This window comes from Heterodontus francisci, chromosome 1, assembly GCF_036365525.1.
Source record: "Heterodontus francisci isolate sHetFra1 chromosome 1, sHetFra1.hap1, whole genome shotgun sequence".
Classification (NCBI taxonomy): domain Eukaryota; kingdom Metazoa; phylum Chordata; class Chondrichthyes; order Heterodontiformes; family Heterodontidae; genus Heterodontus; species Heterodontus francisci.
In genome coordinates this window covers 97,090,965-97,114,928 of record NC_090371.1, presented here as the reverse complement: position 1 = coordinate 97,114,928, position 23,964 = coordinate 97,090,965, and the positions used below count along the sequence as shown (strand labels likewise).

General features: G+C 43.6%; 2 protein-coding genes across 3 annotated transcripts in view; both read left to right on the top strand.

Moving 5' to 3' along the window:
• The window catches only part of LOC137358285 (cell division cycle protein 20 homolog B-like), a 32,907-nt gene extending 23,850 nt beyond the window's left edge, over positions 1–9,057 (top strand). The window contains exons 3-4 of the mRNA XM_068024538.1: positions 8,574–8,981; positions 9,025–9,057. Of these exons, the coding sequence (XP_067880639.1) occupies positions 8,574–8,981; positions 9,025–9,057 (441 nt within the window). The remainder of the gene's footprint in view (positions 1–8,573; positions 8,982–9,024) is intronic.
• LOC137381996 (cell division cycle protein 20 homolog) overlaps positions 8,985–23,964 on the top strand; it is a 67,146-nt gene continuing 52,166 nt past the window's right edge. The window contains exons 1-3 of one of the 2 annotated variants that reach the window (XM_068054439.1): positions 8,985–9,159; positions 12,956–13,089; positions 22,015–22,152. In XM_068054439.1, the coding sequence (XP_067910540.1) occupies positions 9,108–9,159; positions 12,956–13,089; positions 22,015–22,152 (324 nt within the window). In that variant the 5' untranslated portion in view covers positions 8,985–9,107. The remainder of the gene's footprint in view (positions 9,160–12,955; positions 13,090–22,014; positions 22,153–23,964) is intronic. The other variant, XM_068054449.1, reaches the window with a different exon arrangement.

Genomic DNA, 23,964 nt, shown 5'->3' with positions numbered 1-23,964 from the left:
GTGGCAACTTATCAAATGTCTTTTGGGAATCCAAATACATGACATCTACTGATTCCCCTTTATCCATCCTGCTTGTTACATCCTCAATGAACTCTAATAAATTTATCAAAGATGATTTCTCTTTCATAAACCATGCTAACTCTGTGTGATTGCATTATGATTTTCTAAATGTCCTGCTACTACTTCCTTAATAATGGATTCTAGCATTTTCCCCATGACAAATGTTAGGCCAATTGGCCTATAATTTCTTGCTTCCATCTCCCTCCTTTCTTGAATAGAGGTGTTACATATGTGGTTTTCCAATCCCATGAGACATTTCCAAGATCTAGGAAATGTTGGAAGATTACAACCAATGCATCCATTATCTCTGCAGCCATTTCTTTTAAGACCCTAGGATGTAGACTATCAGATCCAGGAGACTTATCAGCCTTTAGTCCCAGTAGTTTTCCTAGTACTTTTTCTCTAGTGATAGTGATTGTTTTAAGTTCCTCCCTCCCTTTTTTCTCTGGATTTTCTACTATTCTTGAATGCTTTTTGTCTCTTCTGCTGTGAAGACAGATACAAAATATTTGTTCAAAGTCCCCACCATTTCCTTGTGCCATGCAGGCCCTCAACTGCCAAGAATGAAGCATATTAGTTTTGCCATATGGGCATAAAATTTCAAATTGTTGCTGGGAAAAAGAAAAGGCCTGTTACAAGGGCTGCCAGACACTTGGCTGGAAGACATTTACATACCAATAGGGACAAGAGAATTTACTCCTCTTATCCATTTAACCCACAATGGACTTTGAGCACCAGACATTGAAGGCAGGGAAGCACATTCCATTCCCTGCTAAGATGATACAATCCACAGAGCCAAGACCAGTCACATGACTAACCTGCTTAGCAACCTGGGGTTTTCTGAATGGTACAAATTGTTTGAACTGAGAGTATCTGCTTGCTCCTGGACTGAAAAGACCTCTCCTGGCTGACTCATCACAGCCTCTCCCATCTCTTTCTCATGGAATCCCAAATCCACTGAAGACACATGAACCCCAAGAGAGAAAGTCTCCTACAGTGAACAAGGTTTAAGAAGAATACTGGGCCCCAATGAAAATCAAGGACTCCACAGTAAGCTTGAAGAACTGTAACAAAAACCTTCTACAGAGATTTGCTGAAACTTTTCCACTTTACTTTTCTTTTGCTCTTTTCTGTCTCTATCTGCATGCGTGTATCACGTATGCACGCTAGCGTGGGCACGTAGTATATCCGTAGTCATTAACTGAATTAGAATTTAGGTTTAGGTTTAATAAATTTCAATCTTTTTTTGTTAAACCTAAGAAACCTGTTTCTGCTGGTGAAAGAGGTGAACAAGGATTCACCAAGGGGGAGCTAAAAACACGATGTGTTTAGAATTAAACCCTGTTACAGTAGGACCAGGTGAAGGCTGAAAGGGACCCCTAGACACTTTTCTCACCTGGTTGTAACACCTTGTTTCCCATTATTAATTCCCCAGTCTCATCCTCTAAGGGACCAACACTTACTTTAGCTACTGTTGTCCTTTTTATATACTTGTAGAAGCTTTTACTGTCTGTTTTTATATTTCTTGCTAGTTTACTTTCATACTTTAATTTCTCCCCTTTTATTATTTTTTAGCCACCCTTTTCTGGTTTCTAAAATTTTCCCAATCGTTTGGCCCATCAGAATTGTACTCTCTTTCTTTCAATTTGATTCCATCCTTATTTTCCTTAGTTAGCCATGGATGGTGCATCCTTCTCATAGAGTTTTTCTTTCTCAATGAAATATATATTTGTTGAGAGTTATGAAACATCCCCTTAAATGTATGCCATTGCTTCTCTACCATCTTACCTTTTAACCAATTTTCCCAATCCACTTTAGCCAACTCTGTCTTCATACCCTTGTAATTGCTTTTAAGACACTAGTTTCAGACTCAAATTTCGCACAAGCAAACTGAATGTGAAATTCTATCATGTTATGATCACTCTTGTCTAGAGGATCCTTTACTTTGAGGTCATTATTAATCCTGCCTCATTACACATTACCAGTTCTAAAATAGCCTGCTCTCTGGTAGGTTCCAAAATGTATTGTTCCAAGAAACTGTCCTGAATACACTCTAAAAACCCATCCTCCAGGCTACCTGTGCCAATTTGATTAGTCCAATCGATATGAAGATTAAAATCGCCCACAATTATTGCAGTTCCTTTCTTACAAGCTCCCATTATTTCTTGATTTATACTCTGTCCTACAGTGTAGCTACTGTTAGGGGGCCTATAAACTACTCCCACCAGTGACTTAGTTCTTTTGCTATTTCTTATCTTCACCCAAACTGATTCTATATCTTGACCTTCCTAGCCGAGATAATTTCTCACTACTGTACCGATCTCATCCTATATTAACAGAGCTACCCCACCTTCTTTTCCTTTCTTCCTATCCTTCCAAAATGTTAAATGCCCTTGAATATTCACTTTGTCGCCTTGCACTACATCTCTGTAGTGGCTATCATATCATCATCATTTATTTATATTTGGGCCATCAATTCATCCATCTTGTTATGAATTCTATGGCTACAAGAGCAGGTCAGAGGTTGGAAAATCTGCGGTGTGTAACTCACCTCCTGATTTCTCAAAGCCTTTCTACAAGGCACAAGTCAGAAGTGTGATGAAATACTCTCCATTTGCCGGGATGAGTGCGGCTCCAGCAACACTCGGGTAGCTTGACACCATCCAGAACAAAGCGGCCAGTTTGATCGGCACCCCATCCACCATCTTCAACGTTCATTCCCTACTCCACTGGTGCACAAAGGCAACAGTTTGTACCAAATTCAAGGTGCACTGCAGTAACCCGTTAAGCCTCCTTCGACAACACCTTCCAAACCCGTGACCTCTACCACCGAGAAGAACAAAGGCAGCAGATACATAGGAACACCACCATACTCAAGTTCCCCTGCAAGTCACACACCATCCTGACTTGGAACTAAATTGCCATTCTTTCACTGTTGCTGGGTTAAAATTCTGAAACACCCTCCCTAACAGCTTTGTGGATGTATCTCCACCACAGGGACTGCAGCCGTTCAAGAAGGTAGTTCACCATCTCCTTCTCGAGGGCAATTAGGGATGTGCACTGAATGATGGCCATGCCAATGATACACACATCACAGGAATGAATAAAAAATGCATTTTTGTCTATATTTCATCAATTTTACAAAGTTGTGGAAGTTTGTACTATCTGTAGTGGTAACGTGGGTGCATATATTCGTTTGCTCCTTCAGTACATTGTTCCACATTTGCTCATGATTTACAAAGACTGACAGTTCTGACAGCCCACCTCCATATTCACACTGCTGCAGGGCCACCTTCACAAATTTTGGACTGAACTTTGTCAGACTTACTTTTGTTTCTGTACATTCGTTTCCTCTCAGAAAATATAGCTATTTAAACTCGGACAGCAGAGGTTATTTTGCAATATTGTTTGTGCAGTTCCCCTTCTTCTGGGAGGCTGCAACATTGCCTTTATGTAAGGAAAGGAACTCCAATGGATTAGTAAGTGTACAGTTTGGACCTGTCACGTAATGTTAGGTACTGCCCAGTTGTAATCAATGAGGCATAGAATTCAGCATTCTCAGCACCACCAAAAAGTGAAGTATTTTTGCAATTCTGAGACCACTCAGCATTTGCACTGCATATTTCAGTCAGAAAATAGTTTAAATAGAATATGTATTTTTGTCAGCAATGGTGGTCTTTTGCTGTGGTGGATGGAGTGGTATTGGACAAATCTCAAAGTACTTATACCACTTGGCCATCACACTGATGCCTTCTTGGGCATTGAAGAGGATGCACTATATCCACACAGGTTATAAGAACTTGATTTGATTGGGCTTATCTCATTTTATTTACATAATTCTTGTATAAGATTTGTTGTGAGTTGTATGGATTTCCATTATCTCAAGCAGCAATTTAAAAAATTACTTTTGTGCAGGAATGCTTAAAGGAACTGGGGGAGAATAGGAGAGCGATAGTGATAGGAGATTCAATGGTTCGAGGAACAGACAGGAGATTCTGTGGTCGCGAACGAGACTCCCGGATGGTATGTTGCCTCCCGGGTGCCAGGGTCAGGGATGTCTCAGATCGAATCTACAGGATTCTTAAGGGGGAGGGGAAGCAGCCAGAAGTCATGGTACACATCGGTACCAATGACATAGCCAGGAAAAGGGATGAGGACCTGAAAAGCGAATATAGGGAGTTAGGTTGGAAGCTAAAAGGCAGGGCGAGCAGAGTAGTAATCTCAGGATTGATACCAGTGCCACGTGCTAGTGAGGCTAGAAACAGGGAGCGAGTGCAGCTGAACACGTGGCTACAGAACTGGTGTAGGAGGGAGGGCTTCAGATATATGGATCATTGGGATACCTTCTGGGGAAGGTGGGACCTGTACAAGAAGGATGGGTTGCATCTGAACTGGAGGGGCACCAATATCCTGGGCTGGAGGTTTGCCAGAGCTCTTCGGGAGGGTTTAAACTAATTTGGCAGGGGGATGGGAACCGGAGCTACGGATCAGTGGATGGGGTAGCTGTTGAACAGGCAGATACCGAGTGCAGAGAGTCTTTGAGGAAGGTTAGACAATTGACAGGGCAAAGTTGCAGCCAGTATGATGGGTGTCTATTTTAACGCAAGAAGTGTCAGGAATAAGGGTGATGAACTTAGAGCATGGATCAGTACTTGGAGCTACGATGTTGTGGCCCTTACAGAGACTTGGATATTACAGGGGCAGGAATGGATGTTGGATGTTCCGGGGTTTAGATGTTTCAAAAGGAATAGGGAGGGAGGGAAAAGAGGTGGGGGAGTGGCATTGCTAATCAGGGATAGTATCACTGCTACAGAAAGGGAGGTCGTCGAGGAGGGTTTGTCTACTGAGTCATTATGGGTGGAAGTCAGAAACAGGAAAGGAGCAATCACTTTGTTGGAAGTTTTCTATAGACCCCCCAATAGCAACAGAGACACGGAGGAACAGATTGGGAGACAGATTTTGGAAAGGTGCAGAAGTAACAGGGTTGTTGTCATGGGTGACTTCAACTTCCCTAATATTGATTGGAACCTCCTTAGTGCAAATAGTTTGGATGGAGCAGTTTTTGTCAGGTGTGTCCAGGAAGGTTTCCCGACTCAATATGTAGATAGGCCGACTAGAGGGGAGGCTATGTTGGACTTGGTGCTTGGCAACGAACCAGGCCAGGTGGCAGATCTCTCGGTGGGAGAGCATTTCGGTGATAGTGATCACAACTCCCTGACCTTTACTATAGTCATGGAGAGGGATAGGAGCAGACGGGATGGGAAAATATTTAATTGGGGGAAGGGGAATTACAATGCTATTAGGCAGGAACTGGGGAGCATAAATTGGGAACTGATGTTCTCAGGGAAATGCACGACAGAAATGTGGAGGTTGTTTAGGGAGCACTGCTGGATAGGTTTGTCCCGATGAGGCAGGGAAGGGATGGTAGGGTGAAGGAACCTTGGATGACAAGAGATGTGGAGCAGCTAGTCAAGAGGAAGAAGGAAGCTTACTTAAGGTTGAGGAAGCAAGGATCAGACAGGGCTCTAGAGGGTTACAAGGCAGCCAGGAAGGAACTGAAAAATGGACTTAGGAGAGCTAGAAGGGGACATGAAAATGTCTTGGCGGGTAGGATTAAGGAAAATCCCAAGGCATTCTACACTTATGCGAGGAACAAGAGGATGGCCAGAGTGAGGGTAGGGCTGATCAGGGATAGTGGAGGGAACTTGTGCCTGGAGTCGGAGGAGGTAGGGGAGGTCCTAAATGAATACTTTGCTTCAGTATTCACTCGTGAGAGGGACCTGGTCATTTGTGAGGACAGCGTGAAACAGGCTGATGTGCTCGAACAGGTTGAGGTTAAGAGGGAGGATGTGCTGGAAGTTTTGAACGATATGAAGACAGATAAATCCCCGGGGCCAGACGGGGTATACCCAAGGATATTATGGGAAGCGAGGGAAGAGATTGCTGCGCCTTTGGCGATGATCTTTGTGTCCTCACTGTCCACTGGAATCGTACCAGATGATTGGAGGGCGGCAAATGTTATTCCCTTGTTCAAGAAAGGGAATAGGGATAACCCTGGGAATTATAGACCAGTCAGTCTTACGTCAGTAGTGGGCAAATTATTGGAGAGGATTCTGAGATACAGGATTTATGATTATTTGGAAATGCATGGTTTGATTAGAGACAGTCAGCATGGCTTTGTGAGGGGCAGGTCATGCCTCACAAGCCTTATTGAATTCTTTGAAGATGTGACAAAACACATTGATGAAGGACGAGCAGTGGATATGGTGTATATGGATTTTAGCAAGGCGTTTGATAAGGTTCCCCATGGTAGGCTCATTCAGAAAGTAAGGAGGCATGGGATCCAGGGAAAGTTGGCTGTCTGGATACAAAATTGGCTGGCCCATAGAAGACAGAGGGTGGTAGTAGATGGAAAGTATTCAGCATGGAGCTCGGTGACCAGTGGTGTTCCGCAGGGATCTGTTCTGGGACCTCTGCTCTTTGTGATTTTTATAAATGACTTGGATGAGGAAGTGGAAGGCTGGGTTAGCAAGTTTGCCGATGACACGAAGATTTCTGGAGTTGTGGATAGTGTGGAAGGCTGTTGTAGGTTGCAACGGGACATTGACAGGATGCAGAGCTGGGCTGAGAAGTGGCAGATGGAGTTCAACCTGGAAAAGTGTGAAGTGATTCATTTTGGAAGGTCGAATTTGAATACAGAATACAGGCTAAAAGACAGGATTCTTGGTTGTGTGGAGGAACAGAGGAATCTTGGGGTCCATGTCCATAGATCGGTCAAAGTTGCCACCCAAGTTGATAGGGTTGTTAAGAAGGCGTATGGTGTGTTGGCTTTCATTAACAGGGGGATTGAGTTTAAGAGCTGTGAGGTTATGCTGCAGCTCTATAAAGCCCTGGTTAGACCACACTTGGAATATTGTGTTCAGTTCTGGTCGCCTCATTATAGAAAGGATGTGGAAGCTTTAGAGAGGGTGCAGAGGAGATTTACCAGGATGCTGCCTGGACTGGAGGGCATGTCCTATGAAGAAAGATTGAGGGAGCTAGAGCTTTTCTCATTGGAGCGAAGAAGGATGAGAGGTGACTTGATAGAGGGGTACAAGATGATGAGAGGCATAGATAGAGTGGATAGCCAGAGACTTTTTCCCAGGGTGGAAAGGGCTGTCACCAGGGGGCATAATTTTAAGGTGATTGGAGGAAGGTTTCAGGGAGATGTCAGAGGTAGGTTCTTTACACAGAGAGTGGTGGGTGCGTGGAATGTGTTGCCAGCGGTGGTAGTAGAAGCAGATATATTAGGGACATTTAAGCGACTCTTGGATAGGTACATGGATGATAGTAGAATGAAGGGTAGGTAGGTAGTTTGATCTTAGAGTAGGTTAAAGGTTCGGCACAACATCGTGGGCCCCCTCCATGTCATTGAGGTGGGCGGTCCTCCCTGGCCATTTAAATGAGTCACTGTGTTGAATATCATTGCGGCTCTGCGACTTGCGGTCTGCCTGGGCGGATCGTCATCATTTGCACCATAAATTTCGGCCCCATGTCTCTGTTTTTAAACTTGGTGGCTGACAGCCAGGTGGTTCTGATTCGCTTATCTCAGTAATTTTGGTAAATTCTTTACTCTGTTTATGTAAGATAGCAAGCATTTTTGTATGACAAGTAGCAGCAGGCCTGAGGAGGCAGTGGCAAATTTTTTATCTTTTTTCCAAATGTTGCTGTGGGCCAGGAGGAGCAGGACTTTCTAACAAGGAAACCTTAGGCCACCTCTGTGCCCAGCTTTCTCTCCCTACAGGCTGTGATCATCCTGGACCTCCAAACATGACCCCCTGCCTCCTCACTGACCTTGCTGGGGCCTGTTTTCTTGGGTATCTGACAATGTCCTGCAGCCGTGTGATTTCCCACTCCCATCCAATATGCTGTACATAATAATAAAAACAAAATACTGCGGATGCTGGAAATCTGAAATAAAAACAAGAAATGCTGGAACCACTCAGCAGGTCTGGCAGCATCTGTGGAAAGAGAAGCAGAGTTAACGTTTCGGGTCAGTGACCGGTCACTGACCTGAAACGTTAACTCTGCTTCTCTTTCCACAGATGCTGCCAGACCTGCCGAGTGGTTCCAGCATTTCTTGTTTTTATTTATGCTGTACATAATCCCTGCTAGCTTTGCAGGGGAGACAGTGAAGGGGGATTAAAATGAGGATTGGGAATTAAAATTGCCCAATCCTCATGCTCCAGGAAGGTGGATAGACAGCTTTTCTGGCCCCTGCACACATGATTCCTATTCTATAAAAGGGGCTATGGTGTAATAGAAAAGGACTAAAATTACATTGTTCTAGTGTCTATAATATTGCATTTATCGGGACTTATAGTTCTGTTAAAGATCACATGGTACATCGCTGCTGTCTGTTTGCAACTCCCAGAATGTTTCCCAAAGACTTATTGTAGTCGTCAAAGCTAATCAGAACTGCCTACATCTGCTTTTGACATGTATTCTCTCTCTCTCTCTGTACTGGTTTGCAGGTGGCAGAAAGAGGAAAGCTGACGGCTTCTCAATTTAAAACCAGATCAACAGGGAACAAGCTGAAGTGGGAGCTGCCGAGTCCGGTTGCCAGTAGCAGTCCTATTGTTGCACGGTGGCGTGACTTACAGAGGAGAGAATACAGAAGTGCAGCTGCATCAAGTGGAGCTCCAGTAGTGACTGTAATAGAGGCAGAAGGGAGAACTAGAACTGGGGCAGTGACAGGGACTGGGGCAGTGACATTAACTGGGGCAGCTACTAAGGCTAAAGCAATGATAGCAACAGATATACTAGCAAGAGATGAGTGTGGGTCTGGAGTAGAAGTAGTGATAATGATACAGGCAGATGAAGGCACATTAATAGCAGCTGAGGGTGAGACTGGGGCAGGAGCAGAGAATGAAACCAGATCTGTGAGCGTTGCTGGGACTGTGGTAAGGACAGTAACAGGACCAGGAACAGAGACTGGGCCTGGGTTTGAGGCAGTGACAGAGATAGAGGCAGATACAGAAGATTTAGCCAAACTGGATCTCTCTACAATGAGGAAGGTGGATTTCCCACCAATGGGACCAGGGCACTGTGAGACTCCAGGTATGTGTGTTCCGTAACTTTTAACCAAAATAATTATTAAAAGGAAATGAAAAACAGGAATAAAGTGTGTTTCCTCATTTATCTAAGTTTATGTTTTAATGTAATAAAAACTGTAAATCTAGTGCATATTTTCTCTCTGCCAACCTAATGTTCTGTCATGCTTAACCGTAGTCAAAATCCTAGACAAACTTTCTGTGCCAGTTCATTGGCTCACATGAAAATTTCTTCCAGTTCATTGGCTCAGGTAGAAACTGGTATATCAGTGGAGAGGCACACTGAGTGGATTGAGGCATACTGTTCTCCAAAGGCTGGTGTGGGCCTATTGGGAAATGGCTTGTACCTATAAAGAAGAGGATTTAAAATAGAAATTGGATCGATCTGCCTCCTTACTAAACCCAGGTAATGGGCAGTCCTGCACAAACCACTACTATACACCTCCACCACCCCCACCCCACCCACCCCCCACCGCTCCACCAAGGGTAGGCAGTTACTGGAGATGAACTTGAAGTGATACTTATGCCCACCTGCACCATGATATGGGGTGCTTTCTCACTGACCCTGTAAACACTGGAGGGCACATGTGGGCACCATCCTAGTGTAATGACAGGCATCACAATCCATGAACTTCCTTCTGACTGGGGAAAAGCCAAGGGCCTATAAAAAACTTTGGAAACATCTGACGAAATGTCACAGACCTGAAATGTTACCTCTGTTTCTCAGTCCACAGATGCTGCCTGACTTGCCGAGTATTTCCAGCATTTTCTGTTTTTCTTTCTGATTTCCAGCATCCACAGTATTTTGCTTTTGTGTTTGGGACCATCTCTCCTGCCTGTCTGGCAAATGCCTTTGTTGGAATCCTTTTGGGATTGATTGCCATTTGCCTTTGGAACCTTTTGCTTCACTGTAGCTCCAGGATGGAAACCTTAGCAGATATAGGTCCTACTGGGCCTGTCAGGAGTGCATCTCATGAATTCCAAGGGTAGCCTGGAAGTGTCCTCCAGATACCACCCCAAAGTGCTAGCTAAATGTAGTTGAAGCAGCTAGAAGAAGCGCCTATCAACAGCTCACAATTACCTGCAACTTTATGAATGGGGTGAAATCTCAGTGGATTCAGGTTCCATCCCATTTTTGACCCATTGGCCCCACCAGAATTATCTGGTAATTGAACAATTTAAATTGCACAATTTCTTCCCAACATCTTTTCTTTCCCTGATCATTAGAGTCATTTACGGTACAGAAGGAGGCCATTCGGCCCATCGAGTCCATGCCAGTAACTTTATCACCAGAAATTGTGAGATCACATGGACCAAAACGAAAAAAGAAATTGAAAGGTTTATGTCTTGAGTTGGCTGAATTCAGATGGGCAGCAATAATAGGGCTGTTGCAATTGTTCTCAACATCCTTGGGCTCCCTAGCTGTATGCTATCCAGCACTGACACCTACTGGCAGCTTGTTTGGATGTCAGGTGAAGTTGACTGTTAAAACCCTGTGACCGAGTAGTTTTCCCAGCAGACACTGTCAAGGCTCATTTGTGAATAATGGCCACTTAGGCGAGATGCTGAAGTCTGTCTGAAGAGCCATATTCCAACTAGGAGTTAATGCTTTCAAGAGAGCAGGCAAATGTGGAGAACTGACAAGAAAACAGAAACCTGCGTAGATCTCGATGTATTGTAAAGAATGACAAACTTTCGTGTGTTCCAAAGAATAAACCTTAGGTACACGATCACAGTTTCTGATATTATCCCTCGATGCCTTGAAACATTCTCTGCACGATGTGTTCTACACATTAATGCTAGATTCTTAATATTTACAGAATGAAATAATCCCAAAGAGAAATGATTTTAATGCAATGCTTGCTATAAAACTGAAGCTAGGTGGTGCAATAACATAGCATATATGTACCGGCTGTTATTTTCCTCCAATCAATTATGGAATATAATTTGATAAACTTGAACTAATTCAGTCAGTTACTAATCCTCCAGAATAGATGTCACCTGCCAGCTACACTATGGTCCTCCAGCACTGAGGACCAGTGGACATCAATCATTGGTCCTCAGTGGCCGTATAGGTAGTCACGGTCAGCAAAACTAACTGACCCAGCTATTTCTCATTCCACTTTCTTATGTTTTTAAATGAAACAATATACAAGAAAACTAATCACTGTATAATGATTATATTTTAAAGGAAAGTTTAAAATAAATGATCAAACTGTGATATTGCCGAAAGTTGTTGAACAATTAAAGAAGCTGTATATAGTGGCAGGTACATGCAGTTTAGAACCTTGTTTTTGAGTCCATTATTATACCCCCAAATTTTAAAAGCAAACTTTATGCACAACTGCTTTACTTGCTATTATGTACAGCTCTTTTAATCTTTAGGTCAGTTTTAAGCAATGTTCCAATATTTAAAGTCTGTATTTATTTCAAATGTTTCTTTAAGAAATGCATTTAGTGAAGCTTATACTCGTCAATATAAGGAATGTTAGTAGAATACAATCCCATTTCAGGCACCCTGACTCAGCATCATGCACACACAGGTTAGATACAACATGATAAATCTCCCTTTACTCTGCCCCATTAATGTGCCATGGCCCCAGCGTCAACCTGTATTGTATAATGTATACTCAGTTTGAAATGTTAATACCAAAATAGGGCTAGTTTGTACAGTTAGGCTATGTTCACTAGGAACAATTCAGATCTTTTCATGTGGGAACGGATAGAATGGACTTGCATCCAATTTATCCCATCCGGATTTAATCCAAATCCCAGAGATCAATTCACTGCACTTCCCTGTCTTCACATGCCTTATTTTTCAGGTCATCATTGTATGAAAAAATGAACACACAGAACAGCTGTAGACACGGATTTTTATTTTTATGTGAAGTTGTTCACTTTGGCAGGAAGAATAAAAAAGCAGAGTGTCACTTAAATGGAGAATGACTGCAGAATTCTGAGGTGCAGAGGGATCCAGATGTTCTAGCGCATGAATCACAATAAGTTAGTATGCCAGTACAGCAAATAATAAAGAAATTTAATGGAATGCTATCTCTTATTACGAGAGGAATTGAAAATAAAAGTAAGGATGTTATGTTTCAGTTTATACAGGGCATTGTTGAGACCACATCTCGAATACTGTGTGCAGTTTTGGTCTCCTTATTTAAGTAAGGATGTAAAAGGAGGTGGTTCAGAGGAGGTTTACTAGACTGATACCTGGAATGAGTGGGTTGTTTTATGAGGAAAGATTGGGCTTGTTTTCACTGGAGTTAGAAGAGTGAGGGGAGACTTGATTGAAGTATATAAGATCCTGAACAGTCTTGACAAGGTGGATGTGGAAAGGATGTTTCCTCTTGTGGGTGAGCCCAGAACTAGGGGGCACTGTTTTAAAATTAGGGGTCACCCTTTTAGGACAGAGATGAGGAGAATTTTTTTCCCTCAGAGAGTTGTGTGACTTTGGAACTCTCTGCCTCAGAAGGTGGTGGAGGCGGGGTTATTGAATGTTCTTAAGGCAGAGGTAGATAGATTCTTAGAGTTATACAGCGCAGAAACAGCCCCTTCGGCCCAACAAATTCTTGTTGCAAGGGAATCAAAGGTTATCGGGGGTAGATGGGAGTGTGGAATTCGAGACATAAACATGATCTTATTGAATGGCGGAGTAGGCTCGAGGGGCAGAATGGCCTACTTCTGCTCCTAATTCATATGTTCGTAAACCAGATATTATTATCTGCCTGTCTTAGTTTGTAAATGTGTTCACAGCTGTGCTTGTTAACTCTTTTTGTTTATGTTGACCAAAATGACAGAGTCTACGAACAGGAAGAGAGTATCTGCAACAACTTTTCTCGATTACTGCCCCCCTGATCATAAGCATTCAAACCGAAGCACTGCCAACCACTTTCTAAACAATCAGGAAGAAAACTACATTGTAACAAAACAGGTAGGCAAATGCAGAATGTCTTACAAAGTAACATTGATGACGTGACTTATTTTAGCAAATATCTACCTCCTTGCTTTAATTCAGGCAGTAAGTTTTAAAAAGTACATAATAGTTTATCAAACTAACAATTATTAAATCTATAATAATAACAGTTCTGGGCACCACATAATAGGAAGGATGTGATTGCACTAGAGAGGGTGCAGAGGAGATTCACCAGGATGTTGCCTGGGCTGGAGCTATGAAGAGAGACTTAAAAGGCTACGGTTGTTTTCCTTAGAACAGAGAATGATGAGGGGGGGACATGATTGAAGTATACAAAATTATGAGGGGCATTGATAGGTTAGATAGGAAGAGACTTTTTCCCTTAGCGGAGGGGTCAATAACCCGGGGGCATAGATTTAAGGTAAGGGGCAGGAGGTTTAGAGGGGATTTGAGGAAAAGTTTTTTCACCCAGAGGGTGGTTGGAATCTGGAATACACTGCCTGAAGGGGTAGTAGAGGCAGGAATCCTCACAACATTTAGGAATTATTTAGATGAACACTTGAAACGCCATAGGATACAAGGCTACAGGCCAAGTGCTGGAAAATGGGACTAGAATAGTTAGGTGCTTGATGGCCAGCACAGACACGATGGGCCAAAGGGCCTGTTTCTGTGCTATATCACTCTATGACTCTAATAACTGTTTGGCTTTTGAGATATATTTTATGACTTAGCAATCCAGGTGCAGAGCTTTGGATGATAGGGCGTTGTGCTGGAAGTTCTGGTGCTGAGGTCAGTGTACTCGATTCATGCTTCACTTAATTTTCTGTCCGATAAAATTTTGATAATTAGGTTGATATCTTTGTTAAAATAGCAAAGGAATTTGATGCAATCACATTAAGTGCTAACATGATGCTATTGTTGCTAGATAGAAGCATAAAATTATGAAGATATATGATGGATGCATAAAATTGCAAAGAGATATTGATAAATGAAGTGAATGGGCATAACCATGGTAAATGGATTACAATATAGGCAAATGAAAGGTCATTCACTTTTGACCTAAAAAGGATAAAACAGAATATTATCTAAATGGTGAAAAGCTGGAAACAGTGGAGGTCCAAAGAGACTTGTGGGGAGGGGGGAAGGGGTGCGGGGGTCCAGGTACACAGATCATTAAAATGTCATGAACAGCTATAAAAAATAATCAAAATGTCTAATGGAATACTGGCCTTTATAATTAAAGGACTAGAATACAAGAGGTAGAAGTTATGCTACAGCTAGACAAAGGCATGGTTAGACCACACCGAGAGTACTGCAGGCAATTCTGGGGACCACATCGTAGGAAGGACATATTGACCTTAGAGGGGGTGCAGCGTATGTTTACCAGATGATGCCTGGATTCCGAGGTTTAAATTCCGAGGAAAAATTATACAAACAAAGGTTATTTTCCCTGGAATTTAGAAGGTTAAGGGGTGATTTGATCGAAGTTCTAGATTCTAGATTTAGTCTTCGGTCATGAAGCTGGGAAGTAGATGAAGTAGCAGTGAGTGACCATTTTGGAGATAGCGATCATAATACAGTTAGTTTTAGCATAATCATGGAAAAGGACAAAGATAAGACAGGAGTTATAGTTCTAAATTGGGGGAAGGAAAATTTTATAAAACTGAGAGGCGATCTGGCGAAAGTGGTGTAGACACAGCTACTGCAAGGAAAATCAGTGGCAAACCAGTGGGAGGTATTCAAAAGCGAGATTCTACAGGCCCAGTGTAGGCATGTACCCTCAAAGATAAAGGGTCGTACGGCCAAATCTAGAGCCCCTTGGTTATCTAGAGGCTTACAGGATATGTTGAAGCAGAAAAAGAAATGATGATCACAAAAAACATAATAATTTAGAAAGCCTAGAGGAGTATAGAAAGGGCAGGGGTGAAGTAAAAAAGGAAATTAGAAAAGCAAAGAGAGGACATGAAAAAATATTGGCAGGTAAAATCAAGGAAAACCCAAAGATATTTTATCAGTACATTAAGAGCAAGAGGATAACTAAGGAAAGGGCAGGGCTTATCAGAGATGTACAAGGGAACATGCACATTGATCCAGATGATGTGGGCAGGGTTCTTAATGAGTTTTTTGCCTCTGTCTTCACAAAGGAGAGTGATGATGCAGACATTGTAGTAATAGAGGAGGAGTGTGAAATATTAGATACGATTAGCATAATAAGAGAGGAAATACTAGAGGGTCTGACATCCTTGAAAGTGGATAAATCACCAGGGCTGGATGGATTGCAACCCAGGTTGTTAAAGGAAGCCAAGGAGGAAATAGCAGATGCGCTGAGGATCATCTTCAAATCCTCACTGGATATGGGCGAGGTGCCGGAGAATTGGAGGTCTGCGAATGTTATACCATTGTTTAAAAAGGGTGCGAGGGATGGGCCAAATAATTATAGGCCAGTCAGTATGACCTCAGTGGTGGGTAAATTATTAGGATCAATTCTGAGGGACAGGATAAACTGCCACTTAGAAAGGCACGGACTGATCAGGGATAGTCAGCATGGATTTGTTAAGGGAAGGTCATGTCTTACTAACTTAATTGAATTCTTTGAGGAAGTAACAAGGAGGATTGATGAGGGTAGTGTGATGGATGTGGTCTATATGGATTTTAGTAAGGCATTTGACAAGGTCCCGCATGGCAGAATGGCCAGTAAAATGAAAGCCCATGGGATACAGGGGAATGTGGCAGGTTGGATCCAAAATTGGCTCAGTGACAGGAAGCAAAAGGTAGTAGTTGACGGATGTTTTTGCAGACGGAAAGCTGTTTCCAGTGGCATTCCACGGGGCTCAGTGTTGGATCCCTTGCTGTTTGTGGTATATATTAATGATTTGGACTGAAATGTGGGAGGCATGATTGGGAAATTTGCTGATGACACAAAAATTTGTTGTGCAGTTGATAGTGAAGAGGATAGCTGTAGACTCCAGAATGATATCAATGGTTTGGTTGAGTGGGTGGAAAAGTGGCAAATGGAATTCAATCTGGAGAAGTGTGAGGTAATGCACTTGGGGAGGGCAAATAAAATGAGGGAATACACAATAAACAAGAGGATATTGAGAGGGGTAGAAGAAGTGAGAGACAATGGAGTGCATGTCCACAGGTCCCTAAAGGTGGCAGGACAGGTAGATTGAGTGGTGAAGAAGGCATATGGAATCCTTTCCTTTGTTGGTCGAGGTTTAGAATACAAAAGCAGGGATGTAATGCTGGAACTGTATAAAATGCTGCTTTGGCCACAGTTGGAGTATTGCATACAGTTCTGGTCAACACATTACAGGAAGGACATAAGGGTCACTGACCCGAAACGTTAACTCTGCTTCTCTTTCCACAGATGCTGCCAGACCTGCTGAGTGAATCCAGCATTTCTTGTTTTTGTTTCAGATTTCCAGCATCCGCAGTATTTTGCTTTTATTACAGGAAGGACATAGTTGCTCTGGAGAGAGTGCAGAAGAGATTTACAAGAATGTTGCCAGGGCTTGAAAGTTGCAGCTATGAGGAAAGATTGGATAGGCTAGGGTTGTTTTCCTTAGAACAGAGGAGGCTGAGGGGTGACTTAATTGAGGTGTACAAAATTATGAGGGGCCTAAATAGAGTAGACAGGAAGGACCCGTTTTCCCTAACAGAGAGGTCAATTACCAGGAGGCACAGATTTAAGGTGATTGGTAGAAGGATTAGAGGGGACACGAGGAAAAACTTTTTCACCCAGAGGGTGGTGGGTGTCTGGAATTCACTGCCAGGCATGATGGTGGAGGCAGAAACCCTCAATTCTTTTAAAACGTACCTGGACATGCACCTGAAGTACAGTAACAGGGCTATGCACCAGGTGCTGGAAGGTGGGATTAGATTGGGCAGCTAGTTTTCGGCTGGCACAGACACGACGGGCTAAATGGCCTCCTTCTGTGCTGTAATTTTTCTATGGTTCTATGGTTCTTTTTGTTCTGTGATTGCCTTTAAGAGTAATGTACCTTTAAGATTGTAGTATGCTAATAAGCTACATGCCAGGACATAGTCATGTGACTACATGCCCACTCTGTACTGCAACACCAAGTGGCAAGACTTGCAAATAGATGGCTCTGTACTGTATATAGTTGTTAGCTGTTTACTAAACCTGTTTTGAGATCTTCAACTACTTGGACCTCCCACATTACATTACATGGTGGCAGTGGTAGTGAGAAGACAGAACCCAAGTTTGAAGACCACAGGAAAACAGTTTTAAAAACTACCTACTGCTGGAAGACGGAAAGTTAAAGAAAATACTGGCCCAAAGCGGGAAAGAAAAAATAAACTCACCTCCAGCTGCAGAGACAGAGCGCTGAGCGATCGGCTGCAGATCAATCACTGTGATCAGGTGAGTCAGTCTGCCATTGGCAGAGGAACCCCTTTCAAAAAAAAAAAGAGAAGCCTTGAGGTCCTCAAAAGATTGATTTCTTTTGTCTCTCAAAGGCTGCTTGGGAGAGTAAAATATACCAGGAAGACCCAATCCCTTTCTTTGGCTGATTAAGTCTTCGCCATTACAGGAGGGGCCCGACAGTGGAAAGCGCGGGAATCCTCCATTCACAACTATAAATAGAAACCCCATTAGATCATCTGAACGCTGCAGAGTTTAAAAAGTTTAAAAACTCATAAACCTACTCAACTGTGCAGAATTGCCTATTGAACAGCTATAGAAACAAAATAGCAGAAGAAAGCACTTGAAATACCTGTTGCATAGTTGTGTAAACAGAGCAGGCTTAGTGCTGGAAGCTAGACAAACAATCAAACTGCTGCTTTCAATCAAATAAGCCTCTTAAAGGCAATTCAATGCAGAGTCACAGAACCAGGTCTTAAAGCAAGATTTAAAGCAAAAGAACAGCAGAAAAATGGATACCAAATTATTTCCCAGCATGAACTGGAAAGCTTTGGATATCCTATCTGTGTTCCAACTGTTCTAACAGAGAATGCAGTTATGCTTCGCAGACCAAGTGAAGGTAAAACCAGAGAAGCCAGCTGTAAAAATAATGATACCGATTGGAAATGATGGATTGTACAGAATCGATACCTCTGGATTATCTGAACAGGACCAGAAAGATCCTGCAAAGATATGGAAAGTGCTGGAAGATCAACTCAGAATAAGAATGAATTTTTGAATTCACTGCCTAACGTTAACAGCCACAAGAATCAATAAACCAGTTTATCAGCAGATGCTGTAATTAGGGCAACAAATGCAACTTCTCAGAAGCTGAGCTATCAGACCAAATAACGGAGCTGGTGATTGTATCGACACCCATTGAAGTATTTCAGGAAGACCTCTTAGAGAGAAAGAAAGGTCACAGCATTGATGCACTTCTGGAAGATGGTAGGAAGTATGAAGCTATTGTAGCTGGACAACAGCACCTACAAGAACTAGGTGTAGCCAACAGTATCAGCACGATAGCCAGGTCAAAAAGAGCAAGCAAGCTGTGTGGTAAGTGTGGTTGGTCCCACTCATGGTGAAGTTGCCTTGCATTTTGAGACCTGTGCAAGGCATGCAGTGCAAAAAGACACTGCCTATGTGGGAATTCTGGCTCCAAAGACGAAGCCAGAAGTCACAGTCGGATGCAAGCGAACAGACAACACAGCAAGAGCAGCAAGGAAAGAGGCAGAGGGCTGTATAGTCGCAAGCCAATACATGAGGTCCACAGCAAAACAGACCTGACACAAGACTCAGGTAGGAGCGAGTCTCAGTCAGAAGACGAGCAAGCATTCCACATTGTCAACCTTACACATCATGTTGATGAAGTCCAACAACTGGAAGTTTTCACCACCATCAACATCACATGCTCAAAGAAAGCTGGCAAATACACACTGAAGGTCAAGATTGACACCGGCGATAGTGCAAATATCCTACCAGTCCGAATCCTCAAAGGCATGTACCAGAGTCATTGGAGATCGATGATACAACTGACAACCGCCAAACTATCTGCATACAATGGGTCACCCATCCCTTGCAGTGGCACATTAACAATGCAATGCAGATACAGCAAGTCAGCGTGGAAACCACAAATGTTTTACCGAGTAGAAACGAGCAGACCAGCAGTGGCAGGATGACCAGCGTGTAAGAACCTCAACATCATAACTATCCACAAGAGCATTACCAAGGAGAAATCTGCAAGGACCAGAACCTGCTCACAGACTCTGACCAACATCAAACGGTGCAGTCTGGAACCCAGTGTGATGCAGGCCCCCACCTGCCAAGAATGAGGCACATTAATTTTGCCACATGGACATTAAACTTCAAATTGTTGCTGGGAAGAAATGAAGGCCTATTACAAGGGCTTGCCAAGTCCCTGGCTGAAAAGACATTTTTTGCATACTAGCAGACAGAGTTGGAACAAAGGAACCAGTCCTTGCTCCCCAATACACAAAAGACATGGTCCGACCAGTTTAGTCACATGACGATAATAAAAGCAAAATACTACTGATGCTGGAAATCTGAAACAAAATGTTGGAAATACTCAGCAAGTCTGGCAGCGTCTGTGGAGAGAGAAACAGAGTTAACGTTTCAGGTCAATGACCCTTCATCAGGTCTCTCAGGTCTAACCCCGACATTGTGATCAAACCTGCAGACAAGGGTGGTGCTGTTGTTGTCTGGCATACCGACCTCTACCCTGCAGAGGCTGAGCGCCAACTCTCAGACACTTCTTCCTACCTCCCCCTGGACCATGACCCCACCACTGAACATCAGGCTACTGTCAACAGGACTGTCACTGACCTCATCTCCTCCGGAGATCTCCCCTCTACAGCTTCCAACCTCATAGTCCCACAACCCAGGACAGCCCGCTTCTATCTCCTTCCTAAAATCCACAAACAGGACTATCCTGGCAGACCCATCATTTCAGCCTGTTCCTGTCCCACTGAACTTATTTCTTCCTATCATGACTATCTTTTCTCTATCCAGTCTCTTCCCACCTACTTCCGTGACTCTTCTGATGCCCTATGTCATTTTGACAATTTCCAGTTTCCTGGCCCTAACCACCTCCTCTTTACTATGGATGTCCAATCTCTCTACACCTCCATCCCCCACCAGGACCGTTTGAGGGCTCGCTGCTTCTTCCTTGAACAGAGGCCCAACCAGTCCCCATCCACCACCACCCTCCTCCGCCTGGCTGAACTTGTTCTTACATTGAAAAACAACTCCTTCAACTCCATTCACTTCCTTCAAGTAAAAGGGGTTGCCAAGGGTACCCACATGGGTCTTAGTTATGTCTGTGTTTTTATGGGATATGTCAAACATTCCTTGTTCCATTCCTACTCAGGCCCCCTCCCCCAACTCTTTTTCTGGTGCATTGACTGTATTGGTTCCGTTTCCTGCTCCCACCTCGAACTGGAAAACTTTTATCAACTTTGCTCCCAATTTCCACCCTTCTCTCACCTTTACATGGTCCATCTCTTCCCTTCCTTACCTTGACTTCTCTGTCTCCATCTCTGGGGATAAGCTGTCTACTAATATTCATTATAAGCCCACAACTCCCACAGCTACCTCAACTATACTTCGTCACACCCTGCCTCCTGTAAGGACTCCATTCCATTCTTCCAATTTCTCCATCTCCAACGCATCTGCTTTGATGATGCGACCTTCCACAACAACGCTTCTGATATGTCTTCCTTTTTCCTCAATGAGGGTTCCTCCCCCACTGTGGTTGACAGGGCCCTCAACCGTGTCTGTCCCATTTCCCGCACCTCTATCCTCACCACTTCCTCTTCCTCCCAGAACCGCAACAGGGTTCCCCTTGTCCTCACTTTCCACCCCACCAGCCTCTACATCCAAAGGATCATCTTCTGCCATTTCTGCCATGTTCAGCGTGATGTCACTACCAAATGCATCTTCCCCTCCCCTCTACTGTCAGCATTCTGAAGGGATCGTTCCATCCGCGACACCCTGGTCCACTCCTCCATTACCCCCGACACCTCATCCCCTTCCCATGGCACCTTTCCATGCAATCACAGGAGGTGTCACACCTGCCCTTTTACCTCCTCTCTCCTCATTGTCTGAGGCCCCAAACACTACTTTCAGGTGAAGCAGCAATGTACTTGTACTTCTTTCAATTTAGTATGCAGCTGCTCACAATGTGGTCTCCTCTATATTGGGGAGACCAAGTGCAGATTGGGTGACCCCTTTGCAGAACACCTTCGCTCAGTCTCGAAACACGACCCCAAGCTTCCTGTCACTTGCCATTTCAACACACCCCTCTGCTTTCCTGCCCACATCTCTGTTCCAATGAACATCAACACAAGCTTGAGGAACAGCATCTCATTTACCAATTAGGCATGCTGCAGCCTGCCGGACTGAACATTGAATTCAATAATTTCAGAGCATGACTTGCCCCCCTTCTGTATTTTCAGTTTTCTTTTTTCTTTTTATTTTATTTTAGTTTGTTTCATCATTCATTTTTTTTACCATGTGCCTGCCCACTGGTTTTTTTCATGCATGTGCTTTTGGCCATGGCTGTTTATTATTTGGTCACTTAATACCCTCTCTGCACTAACGCTTTGTCTTTCACCACACCATGAACACACCCTTTGCCTTTGTTCCATCACCTTCTGCTCAGTTATTCTCTGTGACCCTCTGTCCTATCAACACCTTCCCTTTTGTTATCTTTTGTCCCTCCCATGCTTTACTTGCTTAAAACCTATTACATTTCTAACCTTTGCCAGTTCTAATCAAAGGTCATTGACCGAAACATTAACTCTGCTTCTCTCTCCACAGATGCTGCCAGATCTGCTGAGTATTTCCAGCATTTTTTGTGTTTATATTATATTAGTCTCATGATTAATTGGCTGTTGCAGGAATTTGAACTTACCACGGAGTTTTGAACTGGCAGCCAGCTCCTGACTCCTGGATTGAGAACATCTTTCTCCTATCTACTCTCATCTCTCTCTCACCAGCTTTGGAATCCATTGAAGACACATGAACCCCAAGAGAGAAAAGTCTTCTACCGTGAACAAGGGTTAAGAAGAATACTAAGCCCCAACGAAAAGCAAGACAACCTACAAGCAAGGACTCTGCAGCGAGCTCGAAGCACAGTAAAAAAAAAAACCCTCTTCAGAGATTGCCTCAAACCTCTCCACTATTTTTCTTCTGCTCTTTCCTGTCTCTATTTGCATGTGCATATCGCTTATGCATGCTAGTGTGAGGTGCGGAGTGTATTCGTAGGTGTTAACTGAATTCGAGTTTCAGTTTAAGTTTCAGTAAAATTCACTTTTCTTCTTTAAACCTAAGAAAACCTGGTGTGCTGGTTTCTTTGCCTTATAATTGGAAAGCGGTGAACAGGGATTCACCAAGGGGGAGCTCAAAACAGTGTGTTTAAAAAATTAGACTCATAGAGCCATAGAGTCGTACAGCAGAGAAACAGGCCCTTCGGCCCACCACGTCCATGCCGACCATAATGCCTATCTATACTAATCCCACCTGCCTGTATTAATTCCATATCTTCTATGCCTTGCGCATTCAAGTACCTGTCCAGATGCCTCTTAAATGTCACTACTGTTCCTGCCTCCAGCACCTCCTCAGGCAGCTCATTCCAGATACCCACTATTCTTTGTGTGAAAAATTTACCCCTTTGATCCCCTTTAAACTCCTCCCTCTCACCTTAAATCTATGCCCTCTAGTTTTAGTCATCCCTACCATGGGAAACAGACTCTGGCTATCTACCCTATCTATGCCTCTCATAATTTTATATACCTCTATCATGTCCCCTCTCAGCCTCCTTTGCTCCAGGGAAAACAGACCCAGCCTATCCAATCTCTCTTTATAACTCAAGCCCTCCAAACCAGGCAACATCCTTGTGAATCTTTTCTGCACCCTCTCCAGCTCAATCACATCTTTCCTGTAGTGTGGCTACCAGAACTGCTCACAGTACTCCAAATGCGGCCTAACCAACGTTATGTACAACTGTAACATGACGTCCCAACTCTTGTACTCAATGTCTCAGCCAATGAAAGCAAGCATACCATACGCCTTCTTCACCACCCTGTTTCCCTGTGTTGCCACTTTCAGGGAGCTATGTACTTGCACGCCATGGTCTCTCTGCTCAACAATACTCCCCAGGGCCCTGCCATTCACTGTATATGTCCTGCCCTGGTTTAACTTCCCAAAATGCATCACTTCACACTTGTCTGTGTTAAATTCCATTTGCCACTCCCTTGCTCACTTTCCCAGTTGATCTATATCCTGTTGTAACCTTAGACAACCTTCTGCACTGTCCACTATACCACCAATTTTGGTGTCATCTGCAAACTTACTAATCATGCCCTTTACATTCATATCCAAGTCATTAATATATATGGCAAACAACAGAGGGCCCAGCACTGATCCCTGCGGCACACCACTGGTCACCGGCCTCCATCTGAAAAACAACCTTCCACTACCACCCTCTGCTTCCTATCACCAAGCCAATGTTGTATCCAATTTGCTAGCTTACCCTGGATCCCATGTGTTCAAACCTTCTGGACCAGCCTACCATGCAGGACCTTGTCAAAGGCCTTGCTAAAGTCCATGTAGACAAGGTCCATCGCCCTGCCCTCGTAAGCCATGCTGACTATCCTTAATCAGACCATGCCATTCCAAATGCATATAAATCCTGTCTTCAGAATCCCTTCCAATAACTTTCCCACCACTGATGTAAGGCTCACCGGCCTGTAGTTCCCTGGCTTATCCCTGCTGCCCTTCTTAAATAAAGGCACAACGTTAGCTCTCCTCCAGTCTTCCGGTACCTCATGCATGGCTAACGATGATACAAAAATCTCTGCCAGGGCCCCAGCAATCTCCTTCCTTGCTTCCCATAGCATCCTAGGATACACCTGGTCAGGCCCTGGGGATTTATCCACCTTAATGTG